Source organism: Pangasianodon hypophthalmus, chromosome 2 (assembly GCF_027358585.1).
Source record: "Pangasianodon hypophthalmus isolate fPanHyp1 chromosome 2, fPanHyp1.pri, whole genome shotgun sequence".
NCBI classification, from domain to species: Eukaryota; Metazoa; Chordata; class Actinopteri; order Siluriformes; family Pangasiidae; genus Pangasianodon; species Pangasianodon hypophthalmus.
The window spans coordinates 19969566-19984771 of NC_069711.1; the positions used below are offsets into that span (position 1 = coordinate 19969566).

The following is a 15206-nucleotide window of genomic DNA, read 5'->3' on the forward strand; positions in this document are numbered from 1 at the left end:
CTGAGACAGACATAAGTGAATGTCCCCTTAAACTGTTCTTATATGTTCTTAAGAGAATGTCTCCTTAAACTATTCAAGTTTCCTGAACTGGAGCAATACAATAAAAAGCAATTCCAGTTACTTATTAATTTTCCCTTGAAGATTTTCTGGTATCCACGATCAAGCAGAACATAGATGGGTAATGCATAACTACAAATTCTATAGTCTCTATAAAAGGACTAATTGTACAGATTTAGAGATTAATTTATTCATTTATTAATACCTTTGAGTCAAGAAATTACAAAAGTGTCCTACAAAAATTCGATGTTCAAAACAGGTACCCTTTGACTTCCATTATAGACTTTATAAATCCATTATAGTCTTTCTCGTCTTAGTATGAGGGAAATGTTGAAATTCTTGCCTGTGGTAACTGAAAAGCTGCTACAGATACAGTAGCTAGCGATTATATTGAAAAATTGGTGTGGTCTTTTCAGCTTAAGCTTGACTTCTGTCACCCTCTAGTGGCCATGTAATTAAACTTCTAAGGCCTGTTCCTGGAATAACCCAATCAAGAAAAAGATGTTTGCTGTACCCCTTATAACACACACAACTCCACTCAGAGGCCTTGACAATTAGATGACAAAACTATTCAGGTATTATATGAGGCAACATGTCAAGAGATATTCAACCTGATGGCCATTTCATTACACATCACTTCACTCTGCTAGCCTGCCTACTCTACCCACTGCACTCAGTTACTTTACACATAAGAGACACTTCACACAAGAGACGTAATATTTTCCAAGTCTGCACTCACAAGTCACTTTAATACTGTGCTGCTCAGCCCTACTAACAGAATTTACATTGTTACTACTACTGCACAATTTTGTTTTTTTTTTTTACATTATAGTCTCTTATGATGTATATACTGTCCTTATGAAGGAACTATATTTCATTCCCAACATTAAAACTCTGTGATGAGACGAATGACAAAACCAAGTCAAGCAGGCTTTATTAAGATAACTACAGACAAAAACTATAAAAGAAAGAGAGAGAGATACCTGTGTCTCCAGTTCCAGCAGTCTCTGCCTGGTCTCGCGGAGCTCAGCTTGGGCCTCTGCCTCTCGTAGTCTCACACTCATTAGCTCATCCTGAAGTTCATTTGCCGAGTTCTTCCGTGGACTGTCCTTCCAGCGGCCAGCTGTACGTGCCAAGTGCCTCTGCAGAGGAAAAACACTCTGTCATACAGGATTTCTCTAAATAACAATCAGTCAATTTCCACTAACTTGTGTTTATGCAAATTTTGAATTCACACACTGAAATCATGACAGATAATGTGTAACCAAAAAACATCCTTAAACATCAGAAAGGTTTGGCTGAGATGGAAAATATGTTGCATTGTTTGAGAGAAGGCACAATGAACTAATATATACCTAACTGAACTATGATTCACATTTTCTTCTGACTTGGAAATTTGCTAAATGCATGAATGGAAACATAACTGTCTACACTTACCTGAAAGTGGGTGTTTGAGTGCATGCGTGTGTGTGTGTACCTGCCAATGCTCCTCCAGATCCTGGACTTGCTGTCTCAACTCTTTGAGGCCTGTCAGAGCCTCGGCCTCCCTTAACTTAACAGCAATCAGCTCCTCCTGAAGACGCACTACATTATTCTCATCTGGCAGTGACGTGTTCCTCTGTAGCACACAAATACAGCTGAATTAATAACACTGAGTTGCATCAGTAAATTTGCTTCTGTAAAGAGTATGTAGCTTGCTTGACTTGAAGAGCAGTGAACTAGATCTGTGGTCTGGGAAATGAACCCACCTTCTCCATGTCAAGGATTTTGTCCTGCATCTCTTTGAGTGCGCACTGAGACTCGGCCTCTTTGAGTCGAGCCTGGACCAGCTCTCTCTCCAACTGCAGGATTGATTCTTCAGAGTAGCGAGGGTTCGCCTTCTAGAGGCACAGAGAGGAAGAGCCCAGGGCTACATCAGAGAGTTCCACTCTTCACGATAGTTACGGACAACTGCATTATGATATAATAATAAACCATCTCAACCATATTCACTGCCGCATTCAGCCACGAGAAAAGCATCACTCAGGAACTGATTATGAATCTGACTCTCTAGTTCCTTGAGGCCTCAACTGCAGAAAAGATCAGTACTTTACACCCATTCCCAAGTCATAAATAAATAATAAGCTCTAAAACAATGTGATGGAAAACAGCACTTCAACAGCAGCACATAAGACTGTGTTATGTAAATAAATGATGAGATACTATTCTGCAAACACACACGATGTTTAGTGAATCCCGACAGCTCACGACAGCAGTGTTATCTGTCAGCTCATACATATTCATGAGGACGTTTAGCATAACCAAGTATGCTAATGGTGCCTGTAGCTAAGCTGCTATGCTCAAATAATATCGCCTAATCACTACAACTGGCAAGGCTGCATGACTCTCTTGTGTATCATGCCTCAGGACCTTTAAAATGAGCTCTGAATGCTTTGCCCATAGGATATCCTCTCTTCCTTTGAGCAGCAAGCTCAGAAGCAGTCCTCCCATCCAAGAGGGGGTGCTGTCTGTGCACTGTTCTTACCACAGGCTGCTGCTGCTGCTGTTGGAGCTGTCTGATGGTGCTTTGGGCCTGCTCGAGCTGTGCGCTGGCCTCCTCGCTCTGCTGTTTCACCGTGGCCAGCTCCCGCTTGACCAGGTAATTCTCCTCAGCCTCCTGTGCTCGCGTCACCTGACCCTTACGCAACCGATCAGGGACAACAAACGGGGTGAACCAAGTAGGGAGCGGTGGGGAAGTTATTAAATTGCATGGCGGAAAAATAAAGCTAGGTGTGGAATTCAGGAGTATCGTCATGCTGTTAGCAACTTTTGCATAGGTGATTTCACGTCATTATTTATTTAAGATTTTTTTAACAAATGGCCATGTATGGCCATGTGTTTGTCAAGTAAGCTGGTTTTATTAATCACCAAAATTAGGGCTACAACAAACAGAATTCTTTTTTTACTGAATTGTCAAGGTATAAGCAGGTGTCATTTGGTTAATATAACTGAAGTTTATTGTGATCTCAAACATGCAAAGCCAAAAGAACTACAGAGGATAGGGCATGCTTAGAGGTCTGCTTAAATTATCATTCCCTTTACTCGGACTCAGTCATGGGATGTTGGAAAGTTATGCAATTGACTCAAACATTCAGATCCCACCAGCTGTCCAAGTAAGTGGAAATGGTTTAAAAATATTAAGGCTGAAAATGTTCTTCCCTTTAAAAACAGAAGGCAGAAAGAAGAGAAGAGTGGTAGTGGTAAGAGGAGTGTAGATTATACCTGGATCAATCTATCTGCCAAGGAAGCACTTTCCTACAAAGAGAAAATCCATAAAGAAAGGCATAGAGAGAGAAAGACCAAAGGATATTACAACAAGTAAAAAAAAAAAAAAACAACAAAAGTGATTTTACACAGAACACTGTTCTTTTTCCACCCCACGTTTATGGTTGTTGCACTGTTAAACAGTTTCTATAAAACACGTACAATGAAGCAAATGTATGGGAGATACTAGAGCCCATTTCAAACAGCTTGTGTAAAGTAGGGTAGAAAAACAAGAGCGTGGATGTAGCGATATGGGTGTGAAAGCATGATAGACTGTGATCCTACAGCAACCTCAAGTGTGAGGCTGAAATCAGTGCAAGCAGAGAAGCGGAAGCAAGAAGCAGTGAACACTAGATATGCACGGTGACTGCCATGCTCTTTTATGACCGCTTAATCTATCCAGGCGATTAAATTAGGTACAGGGAAATCCTTTGTGCAGTTTTGGTCAGTACTCGGGTTAACAAGCATCTCATGCAGGTCGTTTGGCGGAAGGGAGTTGAGAGGATATGCGTTTTCTTCTTTGCTCATGGACCAGCATGAACGATTTCGCCGCCATTTTCACCATGCATGGCAGAATGGTCAATGACCCAGCATGCAACAGTGTGAGTGCATGCTGTATTCACGAACCATGTCATAGACTAGTTTGTACACAACCCGCCAGGTTTCCTGCGCAGCCGTACAGTTAGTGATAGAGACAGAGGAGTCTCATATAACACAATTACCACATACCAAAAGCCCCATATAGCAAATCTTTCACTGTTATCCATAGGATAGCTTGTCTGCACTTATAACACTAGGTCAGTCAGTAGCTACAGTTATTCGCAGGTACACAGCCAAGTTAGTATATGTGAGCTCATGTGACAGTCAGCATGACTCATGAGTCATCAGTGAGAGATGAAGTCATATGGGAATCGATCATGATGATGATCATAATCATGACAATGTAACTGACAGACGTAAAACGGTTCGATGGACAGAGCTTGGCTCCACTCTCTTCATTACGCTTCTATCTGTCACTCACTTTCTCCAGAGTGTCTATCCTCTGCTTCAGCAGCCTGTTCTCTGTCCGAAGTCTCTGCAAAAAGAGAAAAAGTTATGAGTCCAACATTAGTCTCAAGTATGTAGTACTGAGTCTAGAACATGTAATATCACAATATGTGGTTTTGGACAAAGTCATGGCGAGACTGGAATGAGTACTTGATATGTGACAGGGCTGGAAATATCAGTAAACCCGGAACAAGCAGATTTCGAGTTTGGGGAAAAAAAGAAAAAAAAAAAAAAAAAAGAAAAAAAAAAGGGGGGGGGGGGGGGGGGGGTTGGGGGGAGACGACCCTTACTGAATAATTTTAACTGCCATTTTTTAGCCTAGACTGTTTAAACACAGAACACGCCAGCGCACTAGACCTTACGCTTTCCCAGTAGGCTGAATTTATCATTGTTCACCCCGGTGTCATCTATTCAAAAACTCATTTTCTAAATATTCTAGATTTGTTTATCAATATGTTTACTTTTCCAAAAGGTTTTTGTGATTGTATTCGTTAACTGACATTTTCACACAGTTTTTTTTTTTTGTAGTTATTGGAAGACATAAGCAAAAAACTATTAGTGTTACATATATAAGAACCTATAAGATATATGTAAAAGCATTACGTATTATGAAACTCAACACATCAGAAAAATATCGTGTATATCAGAAATATGTTTCACAAGCAAATGTTTTTGTATCTCCCATACAATTGCTGTGGTCTCACCTTTATCTCCACCTGTTCCTCCATTTCCTTGGTTTTTATAGTAGTGTACTCCTTCTCTAACCTACAAACATATGAAACACGCGCTCTCAAAAACCACCCAATCACAGCTATTCTCAGAGTAATTAGATTCAGATTCAGTTCACGTTTCACAGAAAGAACTCTCACTTTTTCATCTTCTTGGCATTGTACTTGACTTGATAGGCGACCTGGATCACTTTGTCTGGTCCGCTGTCCAGCTGATGAGGGATGACTTTCTGAAAGTACTAGAGGACAACAGAAGTGTGCAGTTTTTAGCTTTTTTATTTTACTTTCTATAAGCAAAACTAAACATTTACTTTTCACTATAGATAACAAAGCAAAAAGCATTTTTGATACCTTCACCTTTTCACAATTACATAACTACAATTTCATAGCTGGTGAAATCTTTAGCTTCCTTTTAAGTAACTATAGACAAGTTACTGCAGGCCCATGGAATAACATAAGAGTGGCACAAGTGCTAAAAATATTATGGCTAGCTATCCATGAGCAAATGTTTATGACCAAGATGATGAAATGTAAAACGTGTCTTGGAAAAAACATGCAAACTTGCTAACACCAAGTAACATGTAAGCTGACTAACAGGTTTTTCAGAGGATTGCGTCTTTCAAGCCATCAAAATAACTCATATTGTCTGATTTTGAGTGTTTGGCTTAATGAATATGCCATTTGGGGTGTTTCTATCTAAAAGTGCAAAATACTGTGGTGTCAGTGCAGGCAGATTAATTCAACACCTGCATTGTGGTTTACTAAAACTAAAAGTCCCTTTGGTTATTTCATTCACAAATTAATACGTCCGGAAAGTAAGTATTAAATTTGCACTAGTCTGTTTCTGCCAGATAAAGATGTAATTATAATATTTACTTGACAAGGTTTATCAAGATTATGCCTCATTATCTCAAAATGATAAAAAAGGTTCCTAATGTGATGACAATATTACCACGGAAAAGTAGGTTTCTTATTAGACATTCATTGCACGTTTGCACCTCTGATGCCAACAGCATTTCAGCAGACATTATGAAATCCTATGAATACAAATGTGCTCATTTATTTTGAGTTCATATTGTATTTTGAGCAGTTTGTGAGGTGCATTTCACAGCGTTTAATCAATGCTGCAATTAAGGTTAGTTTCACTGTGACACTTCCAGCAGACTTGCCACAGCCATTAAGAAAAAACAGTACACAATTATTCTTTGAAAATCACTCACAACAAGTCCCCTTTTGTATGCATAATTTATCTGCTTGCACACTTAAACTAGCGCATGTATCTGGGATCTTAGTAAATGGGGGCCTAAATATACAATGACAAAAATAATAAAAAAACAAAAAACAAGTGCATCAAACCTGTAACATGCCCTCCATGTCCAACTGGATGAGCTCTGCTTGATTCATCTGAAGGATGGCCAGGCCGACACGGAACACTATCTCCAAACCCTACCATCACAGGAGGAGAGAAAAGTCTTCAATAACGTGTCTGCAATAAACCTTTCCATCCAACAGGGGGCAGACTTTGCTAACATTTTAACATTCCATTCAATTAGCTTGAAATATAAAGCAGTGCACAGCCAAAGAAACAAAAAGGCCAATGTGTGAAAGTAGGCGTGGAAGAATATTAATAATGCATATTAAATTATTCATATTATATATTCATCTGCAAAACCAGCCTGTACCATGTGTACAGGTTTTCTCACCTCACACATAAATATGTCGAAGATTCTTGTAGCAACAGGGAGAGGAAAGGAGGTGAGAAAGATGGTAAGAAACCAGGATGACGCGTACATGGAGGTGTGGAAACTCTGGGCCTGGAAATGAATGTGCAGCTCAGGCAGCTGCTCCTGATGGGAGGAAGATGAGAGTCAGTGCAAGAAAAGAAAGCAGAGCAATCACTTTCCTTTCTCTCTCCCAGGGAAATGCTTGTAGCAATGTAACTGTAGCAACGTTTAATTCTGCTGAGGAAGTGCTGCTGCAGAGCAGCTGTATTTGTAGAAGTGTATAGAGTATTCAGTGTAGATATCAAAACCATACTCCTAAATGCATCACCTATGCACCATTAGACAGCCAGTTTTCCTGTGTGTATTTTTGCTCCCCACTAAATAACAGATATAGCTGTTTGTAATGCAGTTATGTTTATAATTCAATTATGCTTTTTTTTTTTTTTTTTTTTTGCATTATTAAATGTACAGGCTGCTTTTAGAAGTGGGGATTCATGTGCTATTTTTGCCTTCTGATCAGAAATTAGTGTAGTGCTACTAAACTAGGAATTGAAATTGATTAAATTGTGATATTTACACAGTAACTATATATAACTTTTTTTTTTTTTAAAACAAATTAAAACTAAGGTAAAGCACAAATTTATTGCTTGTCAGATTTAATGGAGCGCACTGGTTAACATCAGTTTTCATGTCTTCCCACAGATTCTCAATCAGATTGAGGTCTGCACTTTGACTGAGCCACCCTAACACATTGAGTTTCTTGATTTTGAACCATTGCATCATAGCTTTGGCAGTATGCTTAGGACCATTGTCCTGTTAGAACGTGAAGCTCTGCCCCAGTCTCAAGTCCCTAGCATACTGTTTTCTTCTAGAATTGCCTTGTATTTGGCTCCATCCATCTTACCCTCAACCTTGACCAGTTTCCCAGTCCCTCCTGATGAAAAGCGTCCCCACACCACGATGCTACCAATACCATGCTTTGTAAAGTTTCCAGGCTGTGGTTGACCAGTGAACAACTCATATCTGAGCTGTGGATCCCTCCAGTTTCTTGTGAGATGGCCTCTTGGTTGCTTCTCTGATTATTGCTCTCTTTACATAGTCACTGTCTTTTACCTGACACCTTCCTCTAGGCAGAGTCATATTCTTTCCATGATTTTAATAATGGAAAAGTTCAAGGGGGTGAAATACTTATGCATGACAATGTAAATTCAAATGAAACGCCTGTTTTGGCTCCATGTTCTGTTTGGGTCTTCTTGGTATAATAATCATAAAATCTAGTTCTCTGTAGTCCCATTACACTACAGTCTAGTGCAGGCCTTCCTATTTCTACTCCAACACCCTGCAGCTCCTTCCCTAACATCTGACCCTACTAAATCTAGCTCATAGTAGTTTCTGAACATTAGAAACAGACACAGATGTGGACTAAACGTTCTGCTGAACCTGGATCTAGGTGCTTTGTATGGAATGTGTGGATGACATAGGATGCTTTCAGCACTTACCTGAATCATACTTTCAAACTGATACATGCAGAGACCCAATTCCGCCATGCTGGGTTTGAACAGTTCCCTTAGACGGTAATCCTGCATGAGCTTTACAAACACACAGAATGCCTCCTCTTCTGGCATCTAACAAAAAAAACACAAAAACCCATAAAACAGCTCTCTAGATTACAACACCTACATCGCTACATCATTACAGCACCTAGATTACAACACCTGCATCGCTAAGTCGGTGTGTCTGGATAAATTTACAAAAAAAACAATATACAAACCACAATTGTATATTGAACAGGTTAACTTAGACAGTTTGGTCCAGACGTGGAATATAATAGGTTTAATATATATAGGTTTATAACTGTGGTCACCTGCATGAGCAGCAAGCCGACGATGAACGCGCTCCCCTGGCAGTATCCTACTTCCCTATCCACCAGTGAGTAGGCCTGCAACAACAGGAAGTGAGCCCAAATGAGTGTGTAAGTCACAAAGCAACTCACTCTTAACAGCTTTAAAAGAAACAGTCTCTGACTCAAGAAACTTAAGAGTAAAGACGGCAGTCACTTGCCATGTATGTCTGCACAACCACCTAAACTGGGCAGTTAAGTAAAACCGAAAAACACATGTTAGCAACAGAATCAAATTATTAGACAGAATATTCTAATAAATTAAAGAAATTTAATTGTGCTTATAAACTAAATGAGAAATCCCAGACAGACACAATATACAGTGTGTGTCTTTACAAATTACAATGTTCTTATGGTCACATTTAATTTTAAACACAGTGGGCCTCATTTATCAAACTGGATACGAACAAAATAATTCATAAATCATTTGAACAAGCATTTACATGAGAAGTGTGGTATTCATGGAAATCTAGTTAGTTCAGAAAAAAGATCTTCATATCCCATGAGAGCTCCTGAGTTTGCACAGTATAAATTTACATATAAGAACCTTAACAGGTTTCAAATTGTATAATGGCTGTAAAAATTTTTATATACAATATATTATGTTGACAAGTTTAAATAGCTTATTTATTACAACAGTACACACACATTTAGTGAAAATCTTTAGAGAGACTCAGTCATTTCATGTTAATATCTTGAAAGGAAGCAATCTAGGCCACGAAGTACAAAGAAAATCAGCGTTATTGAACACTGTTTAAATGTGACAGGCGTTTTTAGTTCGGTTTGGCATGAAAACATTTACACACAACTTTAATAAAAGACTGCTAAATGAGAACCACTGTTACCACAATATAGTCAAACCTATCCCTACTGTCTGGCAGCCCTGCTGTTTAAGCACCTTACTGCCTTGCTTTATTCACAGGTTTATTCAACTAGAGCAGTGTGATGAGTCAAGACCTGAAAGTGTGTTTATCCTGAATCAGCTGGAATAGAGGGGAAATTAGACAGGAACTAAGCAAGACACTGTCAGCAGACAACAAAGCTTCAGTCAACAAAACAAAGAAAAGATGATGACAATAGGAATTGTGTGGTCTGTAAGAAGAGTCTTTCTTTGAGGTTGCTAAAATGCAGCATTAGCTATAATAAGGACCGTTTAGCTTAATATGTCAAGTACCGTCGTGTCCACAGGTCCAGCATTTTTTTTCCAGGCATTAGGTTCCTGTTATTGTTAAGGAGCCAAACTGGTTTGGAAAACAGGTGGAGTAGTATAGGGGTTGAAATATAGATCAGCAAGAAATACTAGGTCTGTCTGTCTAATGAATACCTCTACAGGCTTTAAAGCTTTTATTATGGGACCAGGATATGCTCAGGTGTGGTTCTGACATTATTTATGATTACAGAACACATTAAATATGTGTACATTGAAATACTTGTGATGTGTTTAGCAACTCTGGTGCTAATTTGTTGGTTAGTGCTGTAATCTGTGATTGCTGTGATAAATTAATGGCTGTCTGCATGCTGAGGTCACAGGGGTTTCATTGCTAGCATAGTTACAATGGCATTACATAGAACTGATGACTTGTGAGACCAGTACACTTTGCATTGACAGCAACCTCATTCACATGTCATTATTGAGCTAATTCCAGTATGCTAAGTGACTTCCGCTGCCAAGGGTGACAGCAAGAAGCAGCACGTACTAAAGCAATTAAGTTCTGAATCAGTGAACTGTCATCAAAAAGCAGAAGAGTTGAAGAGAGCGCACCTTCATGACATTAAAGAGCACCTCCTGGCCCAGGCTGTCCTTCTCCTTGAAGAACTCGTGCTCGGGGTATGTGCGGGCGATGTCTCTGCGGATCAGCTTCTCGCAGGGTGACGTCATCTTCAGCAGTTCTGAGTACTGGTCCTTTATGGGCAGATTCTGGGCATTGCAGAGAAGCTGCCACACTATCGCCCGGAAGTGATGCGGGATGCCCTTCCTGACCAGTTCCTGTACAGAGGTGTGACACAAAGATACCTATGACACCATAGCTACAACTAGTGACAACTGCCAGGCGACATGAGAAGTGACTACCAATGGGAGCGAAAGACGGTCGGACACTTTTCCCCAGTGTGCAACATTACCCATATTTCCTGGTAAGGATCTTGGATGAGTTTAATGTTAGTGCATTAACAGCCTGTAACAGATTGTACAGTTAGCATAACTTACTATGAGAACACTGTTAATTACAATTTTTATTATGTTTGTAAATACTGACTGCTTTGATCGTGTAGTAATCACATCTGGCTTACTGAGTGTTGCTATATAAATGTATAACGTATTACAATCCCCATTAAAAAAAAATGCATGTGAGAAAGAAAACCATTTCATTAGCTAGGCAGTACAACTGAAACCATGGCAACCAGCAGTAAACTCGAGTCAGGTTAGAAAAGTGATTCAGATGATGTGAGGCAAAAAATCATTAAATTTAAAAATGCTCCCAGTATGAATTCATGTTTAACACTCATTAATAATAATTGTGCAAGAGCTTCTGCATACTATTTGCCAAGAGCACTGTGTCTCTTTCACGATAATGCACTTTCATGCTTCTAAATATAGCCTGGTCTGAGATGTTCAGAAGAGACCCTGAGTTTCCTGCACAACACTGCTGACACGACTTTATTAAACTGACGACGACAACACTGAATCAGGCTGCTAAGATCTACAGCTGGTCAGGGGCTGAGACTGAAGTCTACACACACACACACACACGGGCACACACACACACGGGCACACATGCACACAAAGGTGCACATGTAGACAAGCACGTGCACACACACACACATACATGCTCAGACACGCGTGCACAGACACATTCTTGTGCAGACACACACTCGTGTAGAAACACACAGGTTCCCACACACACAAGCAGGCACAAAAACATACACATGCAGGTTCGTCAGTGTAAAACATGAACAACACCTCATAGTGATTAATGACAAGTGGTGCTGCTGAAGGTGCAGAAATACAACAGCTTCTCTAATATCCTCCCCAGCCACCTCACACATGAAGAGTTAGGGGCAAAAAGAAGCGCAGTGCACCCAGTACACTTTTACCAGCACTCATGATCCAAGTGGGATTGCTATGATAGCAATGGTCATGTGAAGCATGTATACAGCAAGCTGCCAGTATACTGACTGTATATGCAATATTAGGGGTGTGGGAGTATGTTCATGCAAGACTTGGAAAATGACTCATGATGAGCAGGACCCAAATGTTATATTTGCACAGGAAAGTTAAAGTTTCGCCACTGACGAGAACATACACATTTAAAATGTGCTGGTTTTATGCAAAGCATGTTACAAGACAATACTACACTAAGCCAAGTATTACCATTAATTTAATGTGTGGCATGAAAACATCTTGTTGATGTATAATGACAATCTGAAAATGTAGTTAATTACATACTATATTTGAGGGTTTTTTTGTGGTTTTACCTTCAGCTGTTTCTCCTTTTTCTTGCGCACCTCCTCCCACTCGTTGACGATGCGCCCCCATAAGATCCACGAGTCCTCCTCCAGGTGCGAGAGGTTGGAAGAGGCCGAGGAGCTGGACACCAGCGAGGAGCCGCTGTTCCTCCGAGAGCCGTTCACTGAGCGCAGGGATTTACTGTCCGTTTCCAACAACCTGCAGAACAAAGCATCACCAGGAAGTGAAAACATCAGGCTTCTTTGCAAAAGTGCAATCATGGTCCCTTGGCTGTTTCTGAGATATTGATTTCCCAGCATGATAACAGGGACAGAAACGACAAACAAGACTGCAGGAGCAAACTAACTGTAGTGAAGGCGATGATGCCCTCCAAGGTGCTTTGATTTAGTACACTGAAGTCTGCTTATTTTGCATTATTTTGACTGGCAATACTTTCTCTTTGTGCGTTACTCCCAAGCATCAAAGATTTAATTTCAATTCAATTTAAACTGGAAGAAAAAAAAAAAAAAAGAAAAAAAACTTACCAAAAATGTTTTTTCAAATATTTTTACTCACTAAAAAAAATTTTCACCTAAACCATTGAAAAATACGGAAGGACCTCATTTGTACCAAAAATGATCACGCCACTGTAAAACTAGTTAGTACAAGACCAAACATTCAGACTGAGACTGTTACATCAGCAAAATACAGTTCCTTCCTTTTGATGGATAATCTTTGGTCGAAAGTTTACTGATACATTTGGTTTTTAGAGAATCGCTATTCTGACCTTTTGATAAAAATATAAAAAAACTGACAGACATGAGCTGATAAGATTACAGCTATTTCAAAGTACATTTACCAAACATTAATGCCTTTTAAAAACCAGCACTACTTTGTTACTCGGAAAAAAATAATACTTGATGAAAGAACGAGTCAAAATTAGATCATTTGAACTGGTGCTTGCATGCAGATAACATCTTTATTATATCCTTTCATCTCTCAATTGCAGGAAGAGAATAAGAGTTTATAGAATCCATATTTGATATTTTACAGAGGGGTTTAAAAAAAAAAAAAAAAAGGAAATCAGTTGCCCAGACACCCGGGACAAGCACATTTCATGCTGGGGCCATCCATATTAGCAAATATTTCCATATTTGCCTGGCAGACAAGTGGGTTCACCAACCAGAAAAAAACCTTATTCCTTACTGATTTTCTGGAAACACAAGTTTTAATTGGTGTGTAGCTATGTTTAAAGATCCATGTGCTTTATGGAAGCGTGACAAACCTCGATGCTGTAACTATAGCACGAGCTATTCATTCTGAATCCCACGGTCTTCTGCACTAGCTGGCTAGCTGATGACAGAACAAATAACTAAATGGATAATTTAGCTATCTTTTCTAAGGAATCAAAGTAAAATAAAATAAAAAAAAACCACAAAGATGTCAAAGCTATTCTGTTTACTACACAGCTCCATGGTGAAACATTGGCCAGCGGCTTTCTGACTTTTTGTTGAGGTTGCAAACAGGATGTGCTACATTAAAACTTTTCTGGGCAACCAAGACATACTCTTACTTACGCGGTATGATCAGATAGCTGACATATTTATGATTTTCCACTCCTGCTATAGGGCTTACCTTCTGTAAATTTTTGTGTAATGTGCCAAGGTGTTAACAGGCTTTTGCACTGAGAATGTAAACAGTCAAAGCTGCACAGCAAGACTGTAATAGCAAGTCCCGATTGATCTCAGTCTTTTTAAGGATTGTACAGCAGGAAAGTGTAAACATGGATGAATTAAGATAATTAATGAAGAATTAATTGGTCGCACACATTTTTGGAGAATCTTCTGCATGTGAATATCTCCTTTTACGGACTGACACACTGATTCACTTATGAACACCAGTATACCCCTGACCATGACATGACAGTCCATTAGAGATAACAGAGTACTACTTCATGAGTGTATATACACTAACATTTCAGATATAAACAGCTGAATGTTTGGAAATAGAAGCTGTTTGACAACCTGAGGGTGAGCTGGCTTACAGTCACTCAAAGCTGCAGGTAAACAGTATTTGTAGCTAGCAGGGCCAACCCAGGCTCTGTTGGTGCTCTAGGCAAGGTTTTAGATTTTTGGGTAGTCACTTTTTATACAAAAACTAAAGAATCTCTTCTGAATTTGAGAATTGTTTCGAAACTGCACACGTCTGGACTTCTTTGCAGCACAGTCATCAATGATTGCATAAAAAGAGAAATTTGGAGACACATCATGATTGATGCTGATCACTGAGTGCAGTGAGACGGTCTTGGGCCATGGTTGACCTCAAGTACATTTCAATCAGTTTGAGCTTTGAAAAGCTCCTCTGCAGCTGCCACAGTCACCGAGACAGGCAAAGATATCCTCAGTGCCACCCACTGAGGGCAGATTTCTTGCAGTCGCTTTTCATGCAAAAAGTCTAGAATCTCCATGGTGGTCATGTTGGTTGATGGTAACCAGCCAGCTATCTAGCTACTTAGTCGAATTAGCCTCTTACCCATCATCACCAGTTTTGAGCATAGACTGGAAAATGACATACCTAAACTTAAATGATTGCAATTCATGAATGCTTAGACTATAGGCCTAATCATGTTTTTTTTTTTTTTTATAAAAGACACTTAGGAGTTTTTTGGTGACGTGAAAGCAAGCAGCAATATAACTGAAATTAAGCAACATTCTAGAAGCTTAATGTTTAATTTAAAGAAAATACACAGCATTTAACTTGCACCAAAATTAAACAAACAAACAAACAAAAAAATGGCCCACAGAGTCCGTGCTAGGTTCTATATAATCCATTTAAAATTTTTTTAATTTTTAATTTTATAGAATTTTATTTCTTTTATTATTCCTAAGGTGTATATATAGATATAGCTTTAACTTTTCTTTCTTCCTATCATTAGTCTTTAATACCTGCACTTTAACTGTCTGTGAGCTGCTGTGATAAGTGAATTTCCCCACTGTGGGATC

The 15206-nt window shown here is 39.3% G+C and overlaps 1 protein-coding gene across 5 annotated transcripts in view; it reads right to left on the minus strand.

The window, feature by feature from the left end:
• The window catches only part of evi5b (ecotropic viral integration site 5b), a 63654-nt gene that overhangs the window by 19318 nt on the left and 29130 nt on the right, over nt 1-15206 (minus strand). For 4 of the 5 annotated variants that reach the window (XM_026921238.3, XM_026921246.3, XM_026921252.3 and 1 more), the window contains exons 3-16: nt 12234-12423; nt 10522-10746; nt 8724-8798; nt 8359-8484; nt 6839-6982; nt 6492-6581; nt 5277-5374; nt 5112-5172; nt 4382-4435; nt 3319-3351; nt 2582-2734; nt 1806-1937; nt 1535-1675; nt 1041-1199 (exon numbers count right to left, since the gene is read on the minus strand). In XM_026921238.3, coding sequence (XP_026777039.1) covers nt 1041-1199; nt 1535-1675; nt 1806-1937; nt 2582-2734; nt 3319-3351; nt 4382-4435; nt 5112-5172; nt 5277-5374; nt 6492-6581; nt 6839-6982; nt 8359-8484; nt 8724-8798; nt 10522-10746; nt 12234-12423 — 1681 coding nt within the window. The remainder of the gene's footprint in view (nt 1-1040; nt 1200-1534; nt 1676-1805; nt 1938-2581; nt 2735-3318; nt 3352-4381; nt 4436-5111; nt 5173-5276; nt 5375-6491; nt 6582-6838; nt 6983-8358; nt 8485-8723; nt 8799-10521; nt 10747-12233; nt 12424-15206) is intronic. The other variant, XM_053232073.1, reaches the window with a different exon arrangement.